The 19559-nt window shown below is 45.8% G+C and overlaps 1 protein-coding gene across 4 annotated transcripts in view; it reads right to left on the bottom strand.

Moving 5' to 3' along the window:
- Positions 1-17760, bottom strand: part of slc38a7 (solute carrier family 38 member 7) — a 31399-nt gene extending 13639 nt beyond the window's left edge. For 3 of the 4 annotated variants that reach the window (XM_041191444.1, XM_041191443.1, XM_041191440.1), the window contains exons 1-6: positions 17689-17760; positions 15609-16044; positions 13226-13424; positions 7026-7176; positions 5122-5220; positions 3700-3757 (exon numbers count right to left, since the gene is read on the bottom strand). In XM_041191444.1, the coding sequence (XP_041047378.1) occupies positions 3700-3757; positions 5122-5220; positions 7026-7176; positions 13226-13424; positions 15609-15866 (765 nt within the window). In that variant the 5' untranslated portion in view covers positions 15867-16044; positions 17689-17760. The remainder of the gene's footprint in view (positions 1-3699; positions 3758-5121; positions 5221-7025; positions 7177-13225; positions 13425-15608; positions 16045-17688) is intronic. The other variant, XM_041191442.1, reaches the window with a different exon arrangement.
- Between the last annotated feature and the right edge of the window lie 1799 nt (positions 17761-19559).

Below are 19559 nucleotides of genomic sequence, written 5' to 3' on the forward strand. Positions count from 1 at the left end.
CTCAAGTTTCTCCGCTAATTGTTTTAAATCTGGTTATCGACTCTCCTGCCAATCAAAACAGCTTTTCCATCACAACTCCTCATAAATCTGAACACTTCTATAAAATCTTCCATTAATTGACTCTGTTCTAAGGAAAGAATTGTATTTTTTGTTATTTTATTTGTAAATGGGATGTTGGTGTTGCTGGTAAGGTCAAGGCCAGCATTTATTGCCTGTTTGCTCCTCCAGTCTCTACAGATACCTGAAATCCCTCATCCCTAGTACCTTTCTAACAAATCATCTCCACACCCTCTCCAAGGTCTTGACATTCTTGCTTTAGTGTCCAGAATTGAACACAATACTGCAGCTGAGATCTAACCAGTGTTTCAGAAAGGTTGAGTTTAACTTCCTTGCTCTTGTACTCTGTGTAGAGGAAAGGATGCTGTATTCAAAGAAGGGTTTCAACTTACTCTACCACCTTCAAAGGTTTGTGTTTGTACACAGACAGCTGTCTCTGTTCCTGCAACTCCTTCAGAATGGCACCATTTAGTTCATATTTCCTAATTCATCCTTCCAAAATGTGTCACTTCACACATTAACACATTAAATTTCATCAGACAGATCTGCCAATTTCACCAATGTAGTTTCTTTCGATCTTTCCTGGGATGTGAACATTGCTGGCAAAGGCAGCACTTACTGCTCATTGCTAATTACCCTCAAATAAGTGGTGAGCTGCCACCTTGAATCTCTGCATGTGGTGGAGGTACACCCACAGTGCTGTTAGGGAGGGAGTTCCAGGATTTTGAACCAATGACAATGAAGGAACGGTGATATATTTCCAAGTCAGGATAGTGAGTGACTTGGAGGGGAACTTGCAGGTGGTGGTGTTCCCATGCATCTGATCTTGTCCTTCTAGATGGGAGAGGTCGCAAGTTTGGAAGGTGCTAAGGCGTCTTAGCGAGTTCCCGCAGTGCATCTTGTAGATGGTACACACTACTGCTATTGTGCGTTAATGGTGGAGGGAGTGATGTTTAATGTGGTGCCAATCCGTAATGAGGTCAGGAGCTGAGTGGCCCTGGCAAAACCCAAGCTTAGCACCAGTGAACAGATTATTGCTGAATAAGTGTCACTTGATAGCACTGTTGACGACCCTTTCCATTACTTTACTGATGATTGAGGGTAAACTCAGCGGTAATTGGCTGAATTGGATTTTTTTTTTAGTGTACAGGACATACCAGGACAATTTTCTACCTAGCCAGGTAGGAGCCAGTGTTGTAGCTGTACTGGAACAGCTTGGCTAAGGGTGTGGCAAGTTCTACAGCACAAGTCTTCAGTACCATTGTCATGACGTCATCAAGGCCCATGGACTTTAATGCATCCATTAGACTCAGCCATTTGGGGATATCATGTGAAGTGAATCAAATTGCCTGAAGTCTGGCATCACTTTTAAACTAAAACTGTTCAATGTGGATGTTCAGAGAGACTTGGGTGTACTCATACAGGGAACACAGAAATTCAGCATCCAAGTACAACAAACGACTAGGAAAGCAAATGGCATGTTGGCTTTTATGGCAAGGGGACTGGAATATGGGAATAAGGAAGCCCTGCTACAATTATACAGGGCTTTGGTGAGACCACATCTGGAATACCGTGCGCAATTTTGGCCTCCAAGTCTAAGGAAGGGTATACTTTTATTGGAGGCAGTAGAACAAAAGTTCATTAGATTGATCCCTGGGATGAGACGGTTGTCCTATGATAAGAGGCCAAGTAAACTGGGTCCATATTCTGGAGCTTAGAAGAATGAGAGGTGATGTCATTGAAATTCAAGATACTGAGGCTATTTCCCCTGGCTGGGGAACCTAGAACACGGGGGCACAGCCTCAGGATAAGGGGTCAATCATTTAGAATGGAGATGAGGGGAAATTTCTTTACTCAAAGGGTTGCGAATCTTTGGAATTCTTTACCCAAGAGAATTGTGGATTCTCCGTCAATGAATATATTCAAGACTGCGATTGACAGATATTTGATCTTTCAGGGAATCCAGGGATATCGGGAGTGGGCAGGAAAGTGGAGTTGAGGTTGAAGATCAGCCATGATTGTACTGAATGGCAGAGCAAGCTCAAGGGGCCAAATGGTCTTTCCGGCTCTGCGATTCTGTGCACCTCACGACGAGGTTGAGATGAATCATTCATTCAACACTTCTGGCTGAAGATTGTTGCAAATGCTTCAGCTTCGTCTTTTGCTCCAGCATGCTGGCCTTCCCCATCATTAAGGACGGGGGTGTTCTTGGAGCTTCTTCCTCCGATTAGTTGTTAATTTTCCACCACTGAATGAATATGGCAGGACTATTTGGTTTGGGGATTGCTTAGCTCTGTCCATCGCATGTTGTTTCCACACGGACATAGTCCTACATTGCAGCTTCACCGGGTTGGCATCTTAGTTTTGGGAATGCCTGGTGCTGCTCCTGGCATGCCCTCCTGCCCTCTTCATTGAACCAGGGTTGATTCCCTAGGTTGATGGTAATGGTAGAGTGGGGGATATGCTGGGCCATGAGGTTACAGATTGTGGTTGAATACAATTCTGCTGTTGTTATTGACCCACAGCACCTCATGGATGCCCAGTTTTGAGTTGCTAGATCTGTTCGAAAACTATTCCATTTAGCAAGGTGGTAGTGCCACACAACACGATGGAGGGTATCCTCAGTGTGAAGCCGGGACTTTGTCTCCACAAGGACTGTGCAATGGTCACTCCTACCAATGCTGTCATGGACAGATGCATCTACAACAGGTAGATTGATGAAGATGAGGTCAAGTAGGTTTTTCCCTATTGTTGCTTTCCTCACCATCTGCTGCAGATCCAGCCTAGCAGCTATGTCCTTTAGGACTTGGCCAGCTCAATCTGTGGTGATGCTACCGGGCCACTCTTGGTGATGGACACCACCAAGTACATTCCTCATCTTTGCCCCCCACCCCACCCCCCAGTGATTCCTCCAAGTGATGTGTTCAACATAGAGGAGCACTGATTCATCAGCTGAGGCTGGGGGAAACAGCAGCACATGGTAATCAGCAGGAGGTTGCCTTATCTATGTACTCAGTCTAGTTGAACAGGTGAATTCAGATGGATAAGGTTTAGCAGAACTACATGGAATACACTGGAAATACACAGGGAAAGAGTTAGGAAGCCATTTTCCACTCACTCCCATAATTAGAATCATGGTAATGGTTTGGTAACAGACCAACAAGACATGTGATGTATACAGAGTGCTCCAGTCCTTTAAAAGGGAACCTGACAACTCCTTGAGAGAAGGGGTCATTTCCAGTTTTTGAGTAAATTTCCAGTGAGTTGAGATTGTGATATGTGCTATTACAATCTTAATTGTTTAATTGCCTTAGGGAGTTAAAGAGAAATTTCACAAAATTGTTCCCAAATTTCCCACATTTGACTGTAAGCTGTGAACATGGAGGCACCACAGACAAATCCTAACCCGCCATCACGCACTCTCGGCCACTTTCCATAGGGAGTGTGGACCTTGGCTGCACTCAAAGGCATGAGGATCAATTCTCACACCCACAGTCAATGACTGCTGCTCCAGCTCAGATCACAAATCCAACTAACTCCTGTGTAACTAAACCTCAGCCATCATGGAGAGAGGGGAACCTTCATTTACAAAAATTGGGAGCAGGATCCAGGAGCACAGGGGACAGGGAGTAACATCAATACCTGAAAACCAAAGCAGATGGTTGGAATCGCATTAAACACGGCCATCCAGGAGGACGGGCTGAGGAGAAGGGGAGAAGAAAGGGTTAATATTACTGACAGCTCTACAAACCTTTTATAAAACTATTACATTCTTCTCCCTCATTCTACAGTCATTGCCTGACTCTGGACGATGAGAAATCAGACAACCCTTTGGGGGTCTCATTGTCCTCAATGCCCACTACAGGGCACAAGCTGGGCTCTTGTTCTCCAGTGTAATCACCCACATGCCCGCCACTCAGTCAAGACAGCGTCCAGGCAAATGACTTGGGTAAGATCAGTAATTCAGGGTATGCAGAATCACCACACACACTATTCCTGCATAAAAGAGAGAACCGTGCCGTTCAAGGCACAAGGCCATTCGGCCCTTTGCTGGTACTTTACCAGAACAACCCTAGACTACACCTGATGCTCTAGCCTCTCCCCAAAGCCCTCTAATTTACTCTGTTTCTATTATGAATCTAGTTTTACTTTAAAACATGCAATGGTTTCTGCCTCAAACAGTCCGTGTGCTAAAGCCTTCCATTTCCCAACAATCTGCACAATAGATTTCTACCAGCCCCTCATCACTCAATGACTTCTTCTTTCCTCTTTCACAGGATATGGACTTCGCTGACTAGGCCAGCATTTATTGCCCATCTCCAATTGCCCTTGACTGGTTTAAATTAATGACTCATCAGACCCATGAGGAAATACTATTTTCCTAATACTATCTAAATCCTTCATCAACCTCAAACTGTCTGCCTCAAATGTTTCCCAGATTATGACAGTGATGAAAGTGGCTGTAAAGAGCTTTGAGACACTGGAAATTTGTGGAAGATGTGATATACTCCTTCCCCACTTCAGTACAAGGCCAAGTTGAAACCACATCACGCACACACCAGGTCAGCAGCTTTCATAATTCTGCCTGGGAAAACAATTTGTAGGCCCCACCCATCACCGGGGCTCCACTCGCCTGCGGCTTCAAATCTCTCTGAGGCCTGGTTGACAGCCTCCCAGCTGCGAGGCATTGACTGAGTGGGACTGACCACTTTCCCCACCTCCACTTCTGGTAAGGAAATGCCTCGCCAAGGCAGGATTATCTCAGGTGCCACACAGCGAGAGGAAAGGGTCCAGTTAACACAACTACTGAGCCAATCTATCTAACTTGCCCCAAGGGTGACAAGGTAGGCCTCCATTTAGGAAATGTCCACAATGGACAAGACTGACTCTGTAGCCAATCATTCCATTGAGCAACAGCCCTAAGAGTGTTCATCACCTCGGTACCATTGACTTTTTGGTCTTGGGTCATGATTTCAATGAGCAACATGGGCAGGCCATATTGAAGAGTTTTTCTCAATAAATAAGCATCTGTGACAAGCTGGTCACTGAGCAGCCAACACTTACCGGGTTGGGATATCGCCGATATTGATACCTTGATCTGGCCAGATGTACTTAACGATAACTATGATGGTCACATACCAAGTCCCCAACACACTCAGGGTACTAAAGGCAGACAGAGAGAAAACAATCAAAACAGATCCAACATTGGCTGTGTGCATCCTCCTACAGGGCAGGTGGCTAATGGGCTGCCTTAAATCCAAAGCTCCAATGGAAATCTTAGCTTTGAAGTGCTTCAACATCCCTTTACAAATTTGTTGGGCTGCTGATGGAAGGAATGAAAGCTCTGAGGAATGATACATTTTGTATTTCAGATACCTCGGATTTGACAACTCTCAGAAATTCATCGTGACATGCATTTTTTGAGCCTCATTCACAATCTCACAATGGGACACTCAAATTTCTCAATTTTGCTTTTTCCTAAACACACAATCACCCATGGAGGCTATGGCTTCCCCCCACCCAAGGTTTACAGGGATAACAGTTCTGGCAGGTCAGGAGGAGAGTCCTGGCTGGGATGCATGCGGCTGACAACGATTACCCTTTCCAAGTAATCAGTTGGCTCATGCAATTATTTGAAGAAAACTGGGGTTTGGAGAAATTTCCCAGGGCATCCAAGAAAAAAGTTCGCGAACAGGTGAGAGGCAGAAAAACACAAGGAGGAAGAAAAGCCAAGTTCCCCACTTAGCTTCAACTAACTGGTGTCAGAGACACACAAGGAGCTGACAAGATCGACTCTCAAAGCAATAGGGAACTGAGACATGAGCCTTGCTGTAGAGGCAGCAATGACACCAGGAAAACTTTGGACAAGTGACAGTAGAGGTCGGATGGCAGTGGGAGGGATTGATGGTAAACTGAGGCAGTGATACTGGTTTTTCTCACAGAGGAACGGTGCCTAAACACTTAGGGCAGGAAAGGGTGAGGAAATGGGTGGAGAGAAAAGGAGATCAAAGTGAGTCTTGAAGAAATTAGCTTTGAAAAGGCTGGTGGGAGATGAAGGAGACAAAAGCCACAAGATGGAGTGGGGGATTGGGGATAGGATTGAAGAGCAGGGAATGATCAACATCAGAGAGGCAGCCACACATATGCTCTCAACCGTTTGAGATGAAGAAATCAATGAGTTCCTCAGGCTTGTTAAAGAGAAGGGGAATTAAAGGAGACTATTTGTCACCATTCAGAAGCAGTTGGTCACAAGAACAATAGTCACACGAGTTTGTCATGTCAGACTAAAGAGGCCAATGGTGGGAGCAAATGGATTAGAGATGGAGACAGAGTGACTGATGCAAACAAGGTCTTTGGAACTGTTCAGTAGGTCATGTGCAGCCACAGGATCATTGTGAATAGAGGACCAGAGGAGGGAGAATTTGGGAGTCAGAACAAGCTGGTGAGATAGATGGAGGGAAAGATACATGTAATGGAGAAAGCAAGGATATGTGTTAAGATTCCTGAGATGGCACAGTCGAAGGGTCACCTTTTGTATGGCGGGGTGGTGGGGAAATAGAGGTTAAAAGAAGGTAGGAGAGAAAAATAATGGAGGGAAGCGAGGGGGGACTTTTTATTAGAAGTCCTTTATCATCCAAAGTGGGGAGAATGGAAAATGGTGAGCAATCCCTCAGATTAAACACAATGGGATTTGGTCACTCTGCTTGAGCCACCTGGCAGACAGGCTTCTGAAGGGCAAGTCCAGGATCATCAGATTTTCGTCCTCACACAACATGGGGATTCAGCTAGGATAATGGAGGGAGATGTTGTGAACTGTATAGATTACCTTGTCACACCCCCATCCTTTTGCATCTACCCCTCGAAGCCACTTGCCATGGCATGGGCTGAGGTTCAACATGAGTCCTTACAGGATTCTTTCACCTACTGGCACCAGGTCATCAATAGATCAAGGTGGTGAAAGCACTTACCTGGCATATTTCTGGAATCCAATCTCTTTGGGAATAGAGAGGGATAGGATGACCAGAATAGAGGTGACTGAGATGGTGAACTTGCGGTCACTATACCAATGGCTGTTGACTGAAGCATCTCCCTCAGGTGTGTGCATCAATGCCCCAATTACTGCAAAGCAAAGCATTCAGAACCTTTTCCATACTGAATATTTCCCTTTCACTCGACAGGTTGCTTAACATTATTTTAGATTTAAAGGACAACATGTGGAATAAAGGTACAGAACAAGTCTCTCCACTTGCCCAAAGCAAATTCCTCGCATCACATTGTGCATGATGTAGTGTTCAATTGTACCCCGGGTCTAAGGGTGTTCTCAAGCATATATTCAGATCAACGCCCCACTTAATCCATACGAAGAGGTCTCACTGCATGGGTATGTACCAACAGTCTATAACAAAGCTCTCTCAATACATCCACACGTGATCAACATAGCCTAAAACATATTATCTAGTAACTTATCACATTGTTTATGGGATCTGTGTGCAAATTGGTTGCCATATTTCCTTCATAAAAAAGTACTTAATTGAGCATAAAGTGCTTTGGAATGTTCGGAGGTCTTGACCCTGTAGAAAGGCAAGTCTGTTTTTCTTTTGCTGTTACACGAAGCATTGTGTTCCAAGAAGATTTTGATTCAAAACCAGTCCGTGAGCAATGCAACATAGCATTTGGTTCTTCCAAACACACCCGGAACCCCTGCCCCACCCTGCCTCCGGAACCCCCCATCCACCCTGCTATCCCCACCGCCATTCACCTACCCCCACCCCTCACCCACAATGTCTTCTCTCATTTTTGCTTGGTCCTCAAAATTTTCACCTTATATTCAACTGACAAGCACAGAATCTGATTATAACACCTTTATCTGCAGTCTGACAATCTTACATTTGCACAATGTAGCTCAGTTATACAGTGGCTAGTGGACTGATAACAGTGTTTAGTTCAACACTGGGTAGCGGATTGATAAGTTTTTGGTTTTACAGAAAATGCTGGAGATACTCAGCAGCTCAGGCAGTATCTGTGCAGAGGGAAGCAGGGTCAATGATCATTCATCACAATCTGAAACGTTAACTCTGTTTCTCTCTCCACAAATGCTGCCAGGCTTGCTGAGTGTTTCCCGTATTTTGTGTATTTATTTCAGATTTCCAGCAGCCGCAGTATTCTGCTTTTGTAGTTTTACAGTGGATCGGTAACTTTGCAGATTGATTCATATAAAACCAGGCAGCATTGTTCCAGCCTGCAGGTGCTCAACATCAGCGAACCCCAACACCCCCCTCACAACCCCACCCCTCTCCCCACACAGCAATACAAACAATGTTTGTGATCAGGAGCAGCTATGTGTGCGTGTTGACTGTAAAGCTGTGCGTGCTTATTGCCCTGTAACAGCAACCACAAATACTACTCTGTATGCCTGCTTATTTCAGAACCCGTTCATCAGCTACTCTCAAAACCTCTGGGCAAGATCAACAGCTTGGGGGTTGACCTCGGCATCACTGGGATTCTTCTCCCCAGAGCAGAGAAGGTTAAGGGGAGATTAGAGAGGGTACAGAGGAGATTTACAAGGGTAAAAACAAAAAAACTGCGGATGCTGGAAATCCAAAACAAAAACAGAATTACCTGGAAAAACTCAGCAGGTCTGGCAGCATCGGCGGAGAAGAAAAGAGTTGACGTTTCGAGTCCTCATGACCCTTCGACAGAACTTGCGTGCGAGTCCAAGAAAGAGCTGAAATATAAGCTGGTTTAAGGTGTGTGTGTGGGGGGCGGAGAGATAGAGAGACAAAGAGGTGGGGGGGGGGGGGGGTGTGGTTGTAGGGACAAACAAGCAGTGATAGAAGCAGATCATCAAAAGATGTCAACGACAATAGTACAATAGAACACATAGGTGTTAAAATTAAAGTTGGTGATATTATCTAAACGAATGTGCTAATTAAGAATGGATGGTAGGGCACTCAAGGTATAGCTCTAGTGGGGTTTTTTTTTATATATATAATGGAAATAGGTGGGAAAAGGAAAATCTTTATAATTTATTGGAAAGAAAAAGGGAAGGGGGAAACAGAAAGGGTGTGGGGATGGGGGAGGGAGCTTACGACCTAAAGTTGTTGAATTCAATATTCAGTCCGGAAGGCTGTAAAGTCCCTAGTCGGAAGATGAGGTGTTGTTCCTCCAGTTTGCGTTGGGCTTCACTGGAACAATGCAGCAAGCCAAGGACAGACATGTGGGCAAGAGAGCAGGGTGGAGTGTTGAAATGGCAAGCGACAGGGAGGTTTGGGTCATTCTTGCGGACAGACCGCAGGTGTTCTGCAAAGCGGTCGCCCAGTTTACGTTTGGTCTCTCCAATGTAGAGGAGACCACATTGGGAGCAACGAATGCAGTAGACTAAGTTGGGAGAAATGCATTTCACTTGCATTTCCCCCAACTTAGTCTAGTGCATTCGTTGCTCCCAATGTGGTCTCCTCTACATTGGAGAGACCAAACGTAAACTGGGCGACCGCTTTGCAGAACACCTGCGGTCTGTCCGCAAGAATGACCCAAATCTCCCTGTCGCTTGCCATTTCAACACTCCACCCTGCTCTCTTGCCCACATGTCTGTCCTTGGCTTGCTGCATTGTTCCAGTGAAGCCCAACGCAAACTGGAGGAACAACACCTCATCTTCCGACTAGGGACTTTACAGCCTTCCGGACTGAATATTGAATTCAACAACTTTAGGTCGTAAGCTCCCTCCCCCATCCCCACACCCTTTCTGTTTCCCCCTTCCCTTTTTTTTTCCAATAAATTATAAAGATTTTCCTTTTCCCACCTATTTCCATTATATAAAAAAAAACCCCACTAGAGCTATACCTTGAGTGCCCTACCATCCATTCTTAATTAGCACATTCGTTTAGATAATATCACCAACTTTAATTTTAACACCTATGTGTTCTATTGTACTATTGTCGTTGACATCTTTTGATGATCTGCTTCTATCACTGCTTGTTTGTCCCTACAACCACACCCTCCCCCCCCCCCCACCTCTTTGTCTCTCTATCTCTCCGCCCCCCACACACACACCTTAAACCAGCTTATATTTCAGCTCTTTCTTGGACTCGCACGCAAGTTCTGTCGAAGGGTCATGAGGACTCGAAACGTCAACTCTTTTCTTCTCCGCCGATGCTGCCAGACCTGCTGAGTTTTTCCAGGTAATTCAGATTTACAAGGGTGTTGCCAGGACTGGAACTTGCAGCTATGAGGAAAGGCTGGGGTTGTTCTCCTTGGAACAGAGGCTGCCGAGGGGAGATTTGATTGAGATGTACAAAATTAGATCATAAGACATAGGAGCACAAATTAGGCCATTCGGCCCATCGAGTCTGCTCCGCCATTCAATCATGGCTGATAAGTTTCTCAACCCCATTCTCTCGCCTTCTCCCCGTAACCTTTGATCCCCTTACCAATCAAGAACCTATCTATCTCAGTCTTAAATACACTCAATGACCTGGCCTCCACAGCCTTCTGTGGCAATGAATTCCATACATTCACCACTGTCTGGCTAAAGAAGTTTCTCCTCAACTCTGTTCTAAAAGGTCTTCCCATTACTCTGAGGCTGTGCCCTCAGGTCCTAGTCTCCCCCACTAATGGAAACATCTTCTCCACGTCCACTCTATCCAGGCCTTTCAGTATTCTAAGTTTCAATCAGATCCCCCCTCATCCTTCTAAACTCCATCGAGTAAAGACCCAGGGACCTCAAACATTCCTCATGTGTTAAGCCTTTCATTCCTGCGATCATTCTTGTGAACCTCCTCTGGACCCTCTCTTCAGGGGGTTCTGGATAGAGTGAATATGGGAAGGGCCTATTTACTTTTGCAGAGAGGTCAGTGACTGGGGGGCATAGACTTAAAGTAATTGTTATAAAGATTGGAGGGGTGATGAGGAAACATTTTTTCACCCAGGGGGTTGTGGGGGTCTGGAACGCACTGCTTTAAAGTATAGTAGAGGCAGAAACCCTCAACTCATTTACAAGGTGTCTGGATATGCAGGGCTATGGACCAAATGCTGGAGAGTGGGGTTAGGCTGAGTGGCTTGTTTATTGGCCGGCACAGACACAATGAGCCAACTGTGCCGTAAACTTTCAATGATTCACTAAAGGTGTTCAAAAATGATAAAAGCTTTTGATATAGGGTGACCGGATTTTCAACAGTCTAAACCGGGACACATTGAAAAACCTTGGATAGGTAGGGCTCTGAGGATTGGCATGTTGAGCAACCAATGGCAGGAGTCTGGGGGAGGGGCAGTTGAAGGTAGGGGGTCACATGATGACATATCCTGAAATACGTCCAGCCGGTTGGGAACTTATTCCGTTGATCTTGAGTCACCAAGAAGTGTCCAATCAATTTAATGTTAATCCAGTATCTCTGCCATTGGAACACACTTCAGGCCATCAAGGAACCATTTCAATCCTTCTTTAACCTGCTGTAATTTTACATATTGCATGCTACTCTGCTTCAGCAGAAACAATATGCAGTGAAATTATAGTAATTATAAATGAGTTAACTCAGAACAGCATTGTCAGCAATGCAGCTTGTTAGTTACAGTTGAACATGAATAGATTGCATTAGCAGGCAGCCAGTGAATTGCATTTACAAGCATTTACCATTTATCACTGAAATTCATTTCCTCAAACGTACACACCTGTACCTGGTAATAGGTGCATCATGAATATTAAATATTTGGATTACAATTTGTACCCCCAATCCTTGTTTAGTGATGATTTTAAAAAATTCTTTCATGGGATGTGGGCTCAATCCTAATTGCCCTTGAACTAAGTGGCTTGCTCAGCCATTTCAGGAGGCAGTTAAAAGTCAACCACATTGCTGTGTGTCTGGAGTCACATGTAGGGCAGACCAGGTCAGGACGGCAGATTTCCTTCCCTAAAGGACATTAGTGAACCAGATGGGCTTTTGAACAGTTGTCATGGTGACCATTACTGATACAAGGTTTCAATTCCAGATTTATTAATTGAGTTTTTATTCCACCAGCTGCTGGGTGGGATTTGAACTCGTGTCCCCTCAGCCTTAGCCTGGGCCTCTGGATTATTAGTCCAGTGACATTACCACTACACCACCATCTCCCACTAATGGATTGATTTGCATAATCAATCAAATAATTCGAAAGTTTAATGGAAGATTAATTGTGCGATTGAGATATCTGCAATAAACATTCTGCTGGGCTGCTCTAGAGGCCAACCAGGCCAATGGGAGGGATCACCCTAACCTGCAATACGACTGACAGCTCCTGACAGCCACTTGGATGGCACATTGGGGACATGACTTCTGGAGCAGGAACCAATGGGGTTGGCAAGGGAGAGGGCTGAGAGGCGGAGCAGTTACGGAGCACCAGCAGCAGGTTGGGTTGAGCGGCACATGCCGTGACATCAGGCCCCGGGCCAGTGACTGGGCGCTGAAAGGATGTTTCAAAGACGTCACCAACAATGGAGCTGTTGGCGCCAAAAAGGTCACGATAACATCCTTGGCCTGAACTCCGGCTCTTCCCGGCTGTACAGCAACTGAAGGAACCATAATGGAGCTGGCCCCAATTCCCAGGGTGCAAGGGCGTTTTGTGGCTGACAGTAAATTAAACCCAGTAGGTGGGTTAAAGAGTAGGGCCCTCAGTGGAGCTGAAAACCAGAAAACTGTCGGGACACTGGGTCGCTTCATGAGAAGCTGGGGCCATCCAGCCAAACAGTGAGATCTGCTCACCCTGTTTTGAAAGAATAAATAAGGAGAAACTGTTTCCAGTGGCGAAAGAGTGAGTAACCAGAAGGCATGGAGTTAAAGTAATTGCCAAAAAGACCAGCGTGAAAGGAGGAGCATGGATGAATATTTGAAAAGGTAAAACTGTCAGCACTGTGGGAAAGGAGCAAGGGAGCGGAAGGAGTTGGATAGCTCTTTCAACAAACCACATAGACATGCTGAATGGCCTCCTACTATACTGCAAGATTCGATAACTGTTGAGGGACTGGGCTGAGACTGTGAACATGGCTAGAGCAGGCTTTCACTCATCAGCCCAAGGTGGCTTTAAGCTTCGCCCAGTCCCTGCCCCATCTCTCAAACTGCCGTCTGCCCACTGATCACAACGATATTTCCGCGCCCTGGCTGATAGGCTAACGCACCCATTCCACACTCGCTCACTCACTCTTGTCCAGCTGATCTCCAATGATGATTAAGAATGCGATGCAAGTGCCAAAGGTGTAAACAGCGATGAGGATGTCACAGATGGTGCCAACCACTTGTCCACAAGCTGCCCGCACCACCTCCTGGTAAGTGGCCTTGCTGCTGGCCTGTGAACAGTAAGCCAGAATCACCAGCCCAGCGATTATAAACAACACCAAACACTGCAAGAAATAAAACAAAGGGTTTGCTTCGTCCAAGACGAAGGTGAGATCCATTATAGCAAAACCACAGCAACAGCTTTTAAAAAGCTAGGATTTGGTACAAGCATGAGGGGTTTTGTTAGAGTACAGAGGGAGAAACTGTTACCATTAACAGGAGGATTGGTAAATAGAGACCACAGATTTAAGACAACTGGCAAAAGAATCAGAAGACATGAGAACTGAAACAAAAACACAAGAGTGTTAAATTCCTCAGTGGTTTTGCCTCTCCCCATCCCGGCAACCTCTTTCAGTGCAACATCCCTTTCAGAACTCCACATTCTTCCAACTCTGGTTTCGATTCTATCCCCTACTCCCTTCACTCCCCCATGATTGCCAGCCCTGCACCTGTCTCTGGAATTCCCTCCCGAAATCTCTCTACCTCAGAAACATTCCTTAAATCTTACCTTTTTGAATAAGCTTTTGTTCCTTATCTCTCATGTTGCTCAATATCATTTTTTTTTTAATTCATTCACAGGATGTCTGCCTCACTGGCTAGGCTAGCATTTATTGCCCAACCCAATTTGCCCCTATGGTGGTGATGAGGTCCCTTCTTGAACTGCTGCAGTCCACATGGTGTAGGTACACCAGAGTGCTGTTAAAGTGTGAGTTCCAGGATTTTGACCCAGCGACAGTAAAGGAACAGTCTCAGTCTCATATTTAAGGCAGGATATACTTGCATTGGAGGCAGTACAGCTAGATTGGTCACTGGGATGAGAGGGCTGTCCAATGATGAGAGACTGAGTAAACTGGGTCTACCTTCTTTGAAGTTCATAGGAATGAGAGGTGATCTCATGGAAATATTCAATATTCTGAAGGGGCTTGACAGGGTAGACACAGAGGTTGCTTCCCCCTGGCTGGGGAATCTAAAACACGGGGGCACAGTCTCAGGATAAGGGACTGATCATTTAGGACTGGGATGAGGAGAAATGTCTTCACTCAAAGGGTTGTGAATCTTTGGAATTCTCTATCTCGGAGGGTTGTGGATGCTCCATTGTTGAATGTATTTAAGGCTGGGAAAGACAGATTCTTGGTCTGTCAGAGAATCAAGGGATCTGGGGAACAGGCAGAAAGTGAAGTTGAAGCCCAAGATCAGCCCTGATCGTATGTCAGGCTAATGGGCTAAACAGTCTACTCCTGCTCCTATTTCTTATGTCCTTATGGTAGAGTGATATAATTTCAGGCTAGGATAAAATTTCAGTGAAAGACCCCAGGATATTTTACTGTGTTAAAGGTGCTACACAAACACAGGGCATTGTCAAATGTCCCTAATGGGGGCTGCTGATGCATCTCCTGCCTTCAGTTGAAGACCCTCCATCAGTAGTGAGGACATGCTCGACATGACACCTCTCTCTCATGGATGACGGCTGACCCGCTGTTCATTTTGGAACTGTGCTTACCAAAAACAAGGAGCAAGCAGCTGAGGAACCAGCAGGAACAAATCTGACCCTTTGGTAATGGTCTCTGCTTTGCACACCTGTCATAGAAAGCATCAGCCAGATTATTAACAAGCTGTGAGGTGTTTTGGCAGGGGGGGGTGGGAGGGGGAGACACGACACACACACAGCTGAGCACTCAGAGGGCCACCCAAACCCACCAGACACAAACATCTCACTGGACGGCAGCTCAGTATTCCAAGCTGGAATTCCAGTCTCCACTTACTGGGACTGTCTGGAGCAAGATTCAAATGTAGTACTTTCAGATTCGAGGATTCCTGTCCGAAGCTAACATTGAGCTAAAGGTTGGCTCCTATACTGGAACAATGAACTAGTGCTGGCAGACCATCACCAGTGGTAAGGGACACAATATCGATATCACCCCACATTAAACACTCGTGGTTCTTCCAACGTAATTCCTGGGTAAGGATTAGGATGGAGGAATGTGCTGAGAGAGGAGCAAAAATCAGGTGTTCTCCAACAGCCCACTTCAAATTTGTGTTCTCCCCACTACCTCGTGCTCCTGTTCAGCAGTACATGGGCAGCCAGGGCACCAGGCTCAGCCATTTCTGGTATTCTCTGTGGAGAAGCTCCAGGTTCACTCACTCACTAGCTCTTGTTAACAGCACAGATTAGGCTGGAAGAGACATGAAAGAAGGGTGCCAAGAACCAACTCTGCAGAGATCGAGCGGCCAGGTTTTAACTAGCTCACCAGCTGCAGGACGATTCCAGCCACCACTCCCCCAGCCACAAAGAAGGCGTAGGGAAAGTTGAGTAGCCCCGCACCGAGCGCGGCATTCACCACGATGAACACAGCCCCATAGGCTGGTGTGTCTCCTTCCCGCTTACTGCTGCTCCTCAGCTGCTCGGTAGTCAGTGGGTTCTGCAGGAGGCTGGCCTTTTCCCCAGCCTCCTCAGTCTGGCCCCAATCCTGCAGGTCACTGTTCACTGTGGCTTCGCAGTAGGCCATTCCCACACACCGCCCAAGGCTTCGACCAAACAGAAAAAGCCACAGTCTGAGCTCTTAGTCAGCCAACCAGCAAGGCAAAGCTGTCGACAGCTTACACTACGTCAGACTGCAAACCTTTGAACCATCCAAGGAGAAGTGAAAAGTACAGACTTCCTCTTCATTTATTCAGCCTCAGCATCTAAAATAAAGTTGGAGGGGAGAGAGACAATGAAAACAAAAACCTGTTAAACCAAAGAACATGATGCACAGTTTATCTCCCATCCCTAACTATAAAATACTAAAGCCATTCTTCTAACGGTATCATCTTGGCTCAGTGGCTGACACTGTCACCTGAATCAGAACAGCATTAGTTCAAGTCCCACTCCAGACTTCCACTCTAGTGCAGTGCTGAGGGAGTGCAGCACTGTCAGAGCGAGGTGCCATCTTCTGGATGAGACACAAAACCTGTAAAAGATTTTGCGGCCCTATTTAGAAAAAAACAGAACAGCTTGCCCTCCAGTGAGTTGGTCAATATTTCTCACTCAACCAACATCCTTAACAGATAATTGGACATTGCACATATCAGCTGCTGCATTTCTTATATTCAAGTGACTACATTCAAAAATATTTAATTGGTTATGAAGAACTTAGCACAAATAAAAGATGGAATACAAGTTTTCTTTCTAATTAACACAATAAATGCAATACTGCAGCTGAGATAGTTTTAATAATCTGCTGAGCCACTCGCAGCATGTGAGCAAACATGTGATGCCTATCTCAGTACAGTTGTGCAAAGGGAACCAGCGGTTACCAGTACACACCCGATGCAACTTAAAACAGTAATATTGCTTGGGCTGCTCAGATTTCCAACAAAGAATCACTAACTACACCTGATATAAATATGTACACAGCAGAAAAAAAAAGGCAGATGAATGTATTTTAACAAGAGACAAGTTGTAAAATGGAATGGGCAAGGTCCCTTACGAGGAAAGGCCGGACTGGTAGAATTTAGAAGAGTAAGAGGCGACTTGATCGAAACCTTTAAGATTCTGTGGGGTCTTGACAGAGTGGATGTGGAAAAGATGTTTCCTCTTGTGGGAGAATTTAGAACTAGGGATCACTGTTTAAAAATATGGGGTCACCCATTTAAGACAGATGAGGAGAATATTTTTCTCTCAGAGAGGCATGAGTCTTTAGATCTCTCCCTCAAAAGGTGGTGGAAGCAGATTCTGAATATTTTTTAACCTAGAGCTCAATAGATTTTTGGGGAGGCAATGGCGTAGTGGTATTGTCGCTGGACTAGTAATCTAGAGACCCAGGGTAATGCTCTGGGGTCCTGGGTTCGAATCCTGAATTCAATAAAAGTTCTGGAATTAAAAGTCTAATGATGTCCATGAAACGATTAGAACCCCATCTGGTTCACTAATATCCTTTAGAGAAGGAAATCTGCTGTCCTTACCTGGTCTGGCCTACATGTGACTCCACACCCACAGTAATATGGTTAACTCTTAAATGCCCTCTGAACAAGGGTAATTAGGGATGGGCAATAAAAGCTGGCCTATCCAATGGCACCGACACCCCATGGATGAAGAAAAGCAACAGGGTGACAGGTTACTGGGGGTCAGCAGGGATGTGGAGTTGAGGTTAAAATCAGGTCAGCCTTTGAGTGAAATTTTACGACCCCCATCACACAGGGGCCTTTCCAATTTCCCACCCCACCCCCTTTCAAACGCCACCAACCCACCTTCCAAACTTCACCAACTTCCACCCCGCCCTTTACAACCTCCCTTTTCCAAACATCACCGACCCACCCCTTCTTTCCAAATGCCACCGAGCCGATTACCTGCGGAAAGCTGCAGAGTCAATAAAGCCGCACGGATAACTCTCACTGACTGGCCTCTGCCGCTGTGTCACATGATCGGGGGGGGGGGGGGGGGGGGGGGGGGGGCCTCCTCCCACGTGACTTGAGCTGCCGCGGCGGACGCCGGGAACCCGTCAGGGCATGCCGTGAGTTGTAGTGCATGTGCGACTCCGCTCTGAGGTCCTCTGGCGGTTGGGAGGAGTCATTGCAGAAGGTGGGAGTTAGTCATAATCAGGTCGCAGTTTCCTTTCTCTATGAAACAAAATTAAAAATACCTGGAAAAAACTCAGCAAGTCTGACAGCATCTGCGGAGAGGAAAACAAAAACAGAATTACCTGGAAAAACTCAGCAGGTCTGGCAGCATCGGCGGAGAAGAAAAGAGTTGACGTTTCGAGTCCTCATGACCCTTCGACAGAACTTGAGTTCTCTCTTTTCTTCTCCGCCGATGCTGCCAGACCTGCTGAGTTTTTCCAGGTAATTCTGTTTTTGTTTTGGATTTCCAGCATCCGCAGTTTTTTTGTTTTTATCTCTGCGGAGAGGAACACAGTTAACGTTTTGAGTCCGTATGACTCTTCAACACAACTAAGAAAAAATAGAAGAGGTGAAATATAAGCTGGTTTAAGTTGGGGGGGGGGGGGCGGTGGTCGGACAGGTAGAGCTGGATAAAGGGCCAGTGATAAGGTGGAGATAGCCAAAAGATGTCACAGACAAAAGGACAAAGAGGTGTTGAAGCTGGTGCTTTGGAAGAAGGAGACATTGGAACATTTGCAGACTGGGCAGTTAGATGGCAGATAAACTTTAGCAAAAATAAATATGAGGTGATGCTCAATGAAAACCTCACATAATTATGAGCATATCTGTTAGGTCTTCTCTTTGCCCAGTTTGTTCCAATGGAAAAAGCTCCCTTTCCAGAAGTATGTCTTCCTAACTAAAGGTCATTAGCCCTACAATAATCCTAGTAAATCACTTTTATTCATGGGATGAGTGTCACTGGCGAAGCCAACATTTATTGCCCATCCAAAATAGCCTTTGAGAAGGTGGTGTTGAGCCACCTACTTGAACCAGTGCAGTATAAAGGGTTAACAGAATGGACATGTTAATCTATGGGGCACATGATGGTGGGGCACTGATGTCAGGCATGATGGACAGCCCTGAGAGGGTGATGTGCCTTCCTGATAACTCACTATGTACATACTGTAAATAGTGTAAATAAACAAATTTTTAAATAGATACCCTGATACGCCTGCGGCTACTTCTTGCTAAAATTCAGACTTAGCACCTTCTACAATATGGTAGCAGCGGCACAACACCAATTTAGCCTATTGTTGGTACCACACCAAGAATACCTATGGTCCAAGACGACTACGGTTCCGCTTTGCCAAGATGCCTTGTTGATAATCCCAGTGACACACCTGATGGTACCGATGGTGTCGGGTAGCGATGGCGTCACAGCTGTCTCTACCCCAGTCATGTTCAAACCTCGGGAACACACGGAGATTGTTGCTGCAAGACAAGCCTTGGGAAGTATCCACAACCAATCCGGGTCAGTCCTTTCCCTTCTTTTGCGGGGCCATGATTGGTAATTCCAGCTGGGCCGAAACCCGCCAAAACAGGACAAAAGGCAGGAATCTGCTCTGCCACCATTTGAAACATCTGCAGTGTGGTGTGAGACAATAGGACAAACAGCAAGATTGCTCAGTGGGGGATGCTGAGCATTTCGGATGCAGCAGGACAGGACATTTCCAGCATTTCTGTTCCACTAGAGGCTCTAACAAACAGGACAACCGATGACACAACCAGCAATTGGCACTTCTCTCAGACTCCCTAGGCAAAGTTCGCCAGCATTCCCAGGA

This window comes from Carcharodon carcharias, chromosome 7 (assembly GCF_017639515.1).
Source record: "Carcharodon carcharias isolate sCarCar2 chromosome 7, sCarCar2.pri, whole genome shotgun sequence".
Taxonomy (NCBI): Eukaryota; Metazoa; Chordata; class Chondrichthyes; order Lamniformes; family Lamnidae; genus Carcharodon; species Carcharodon carcharias.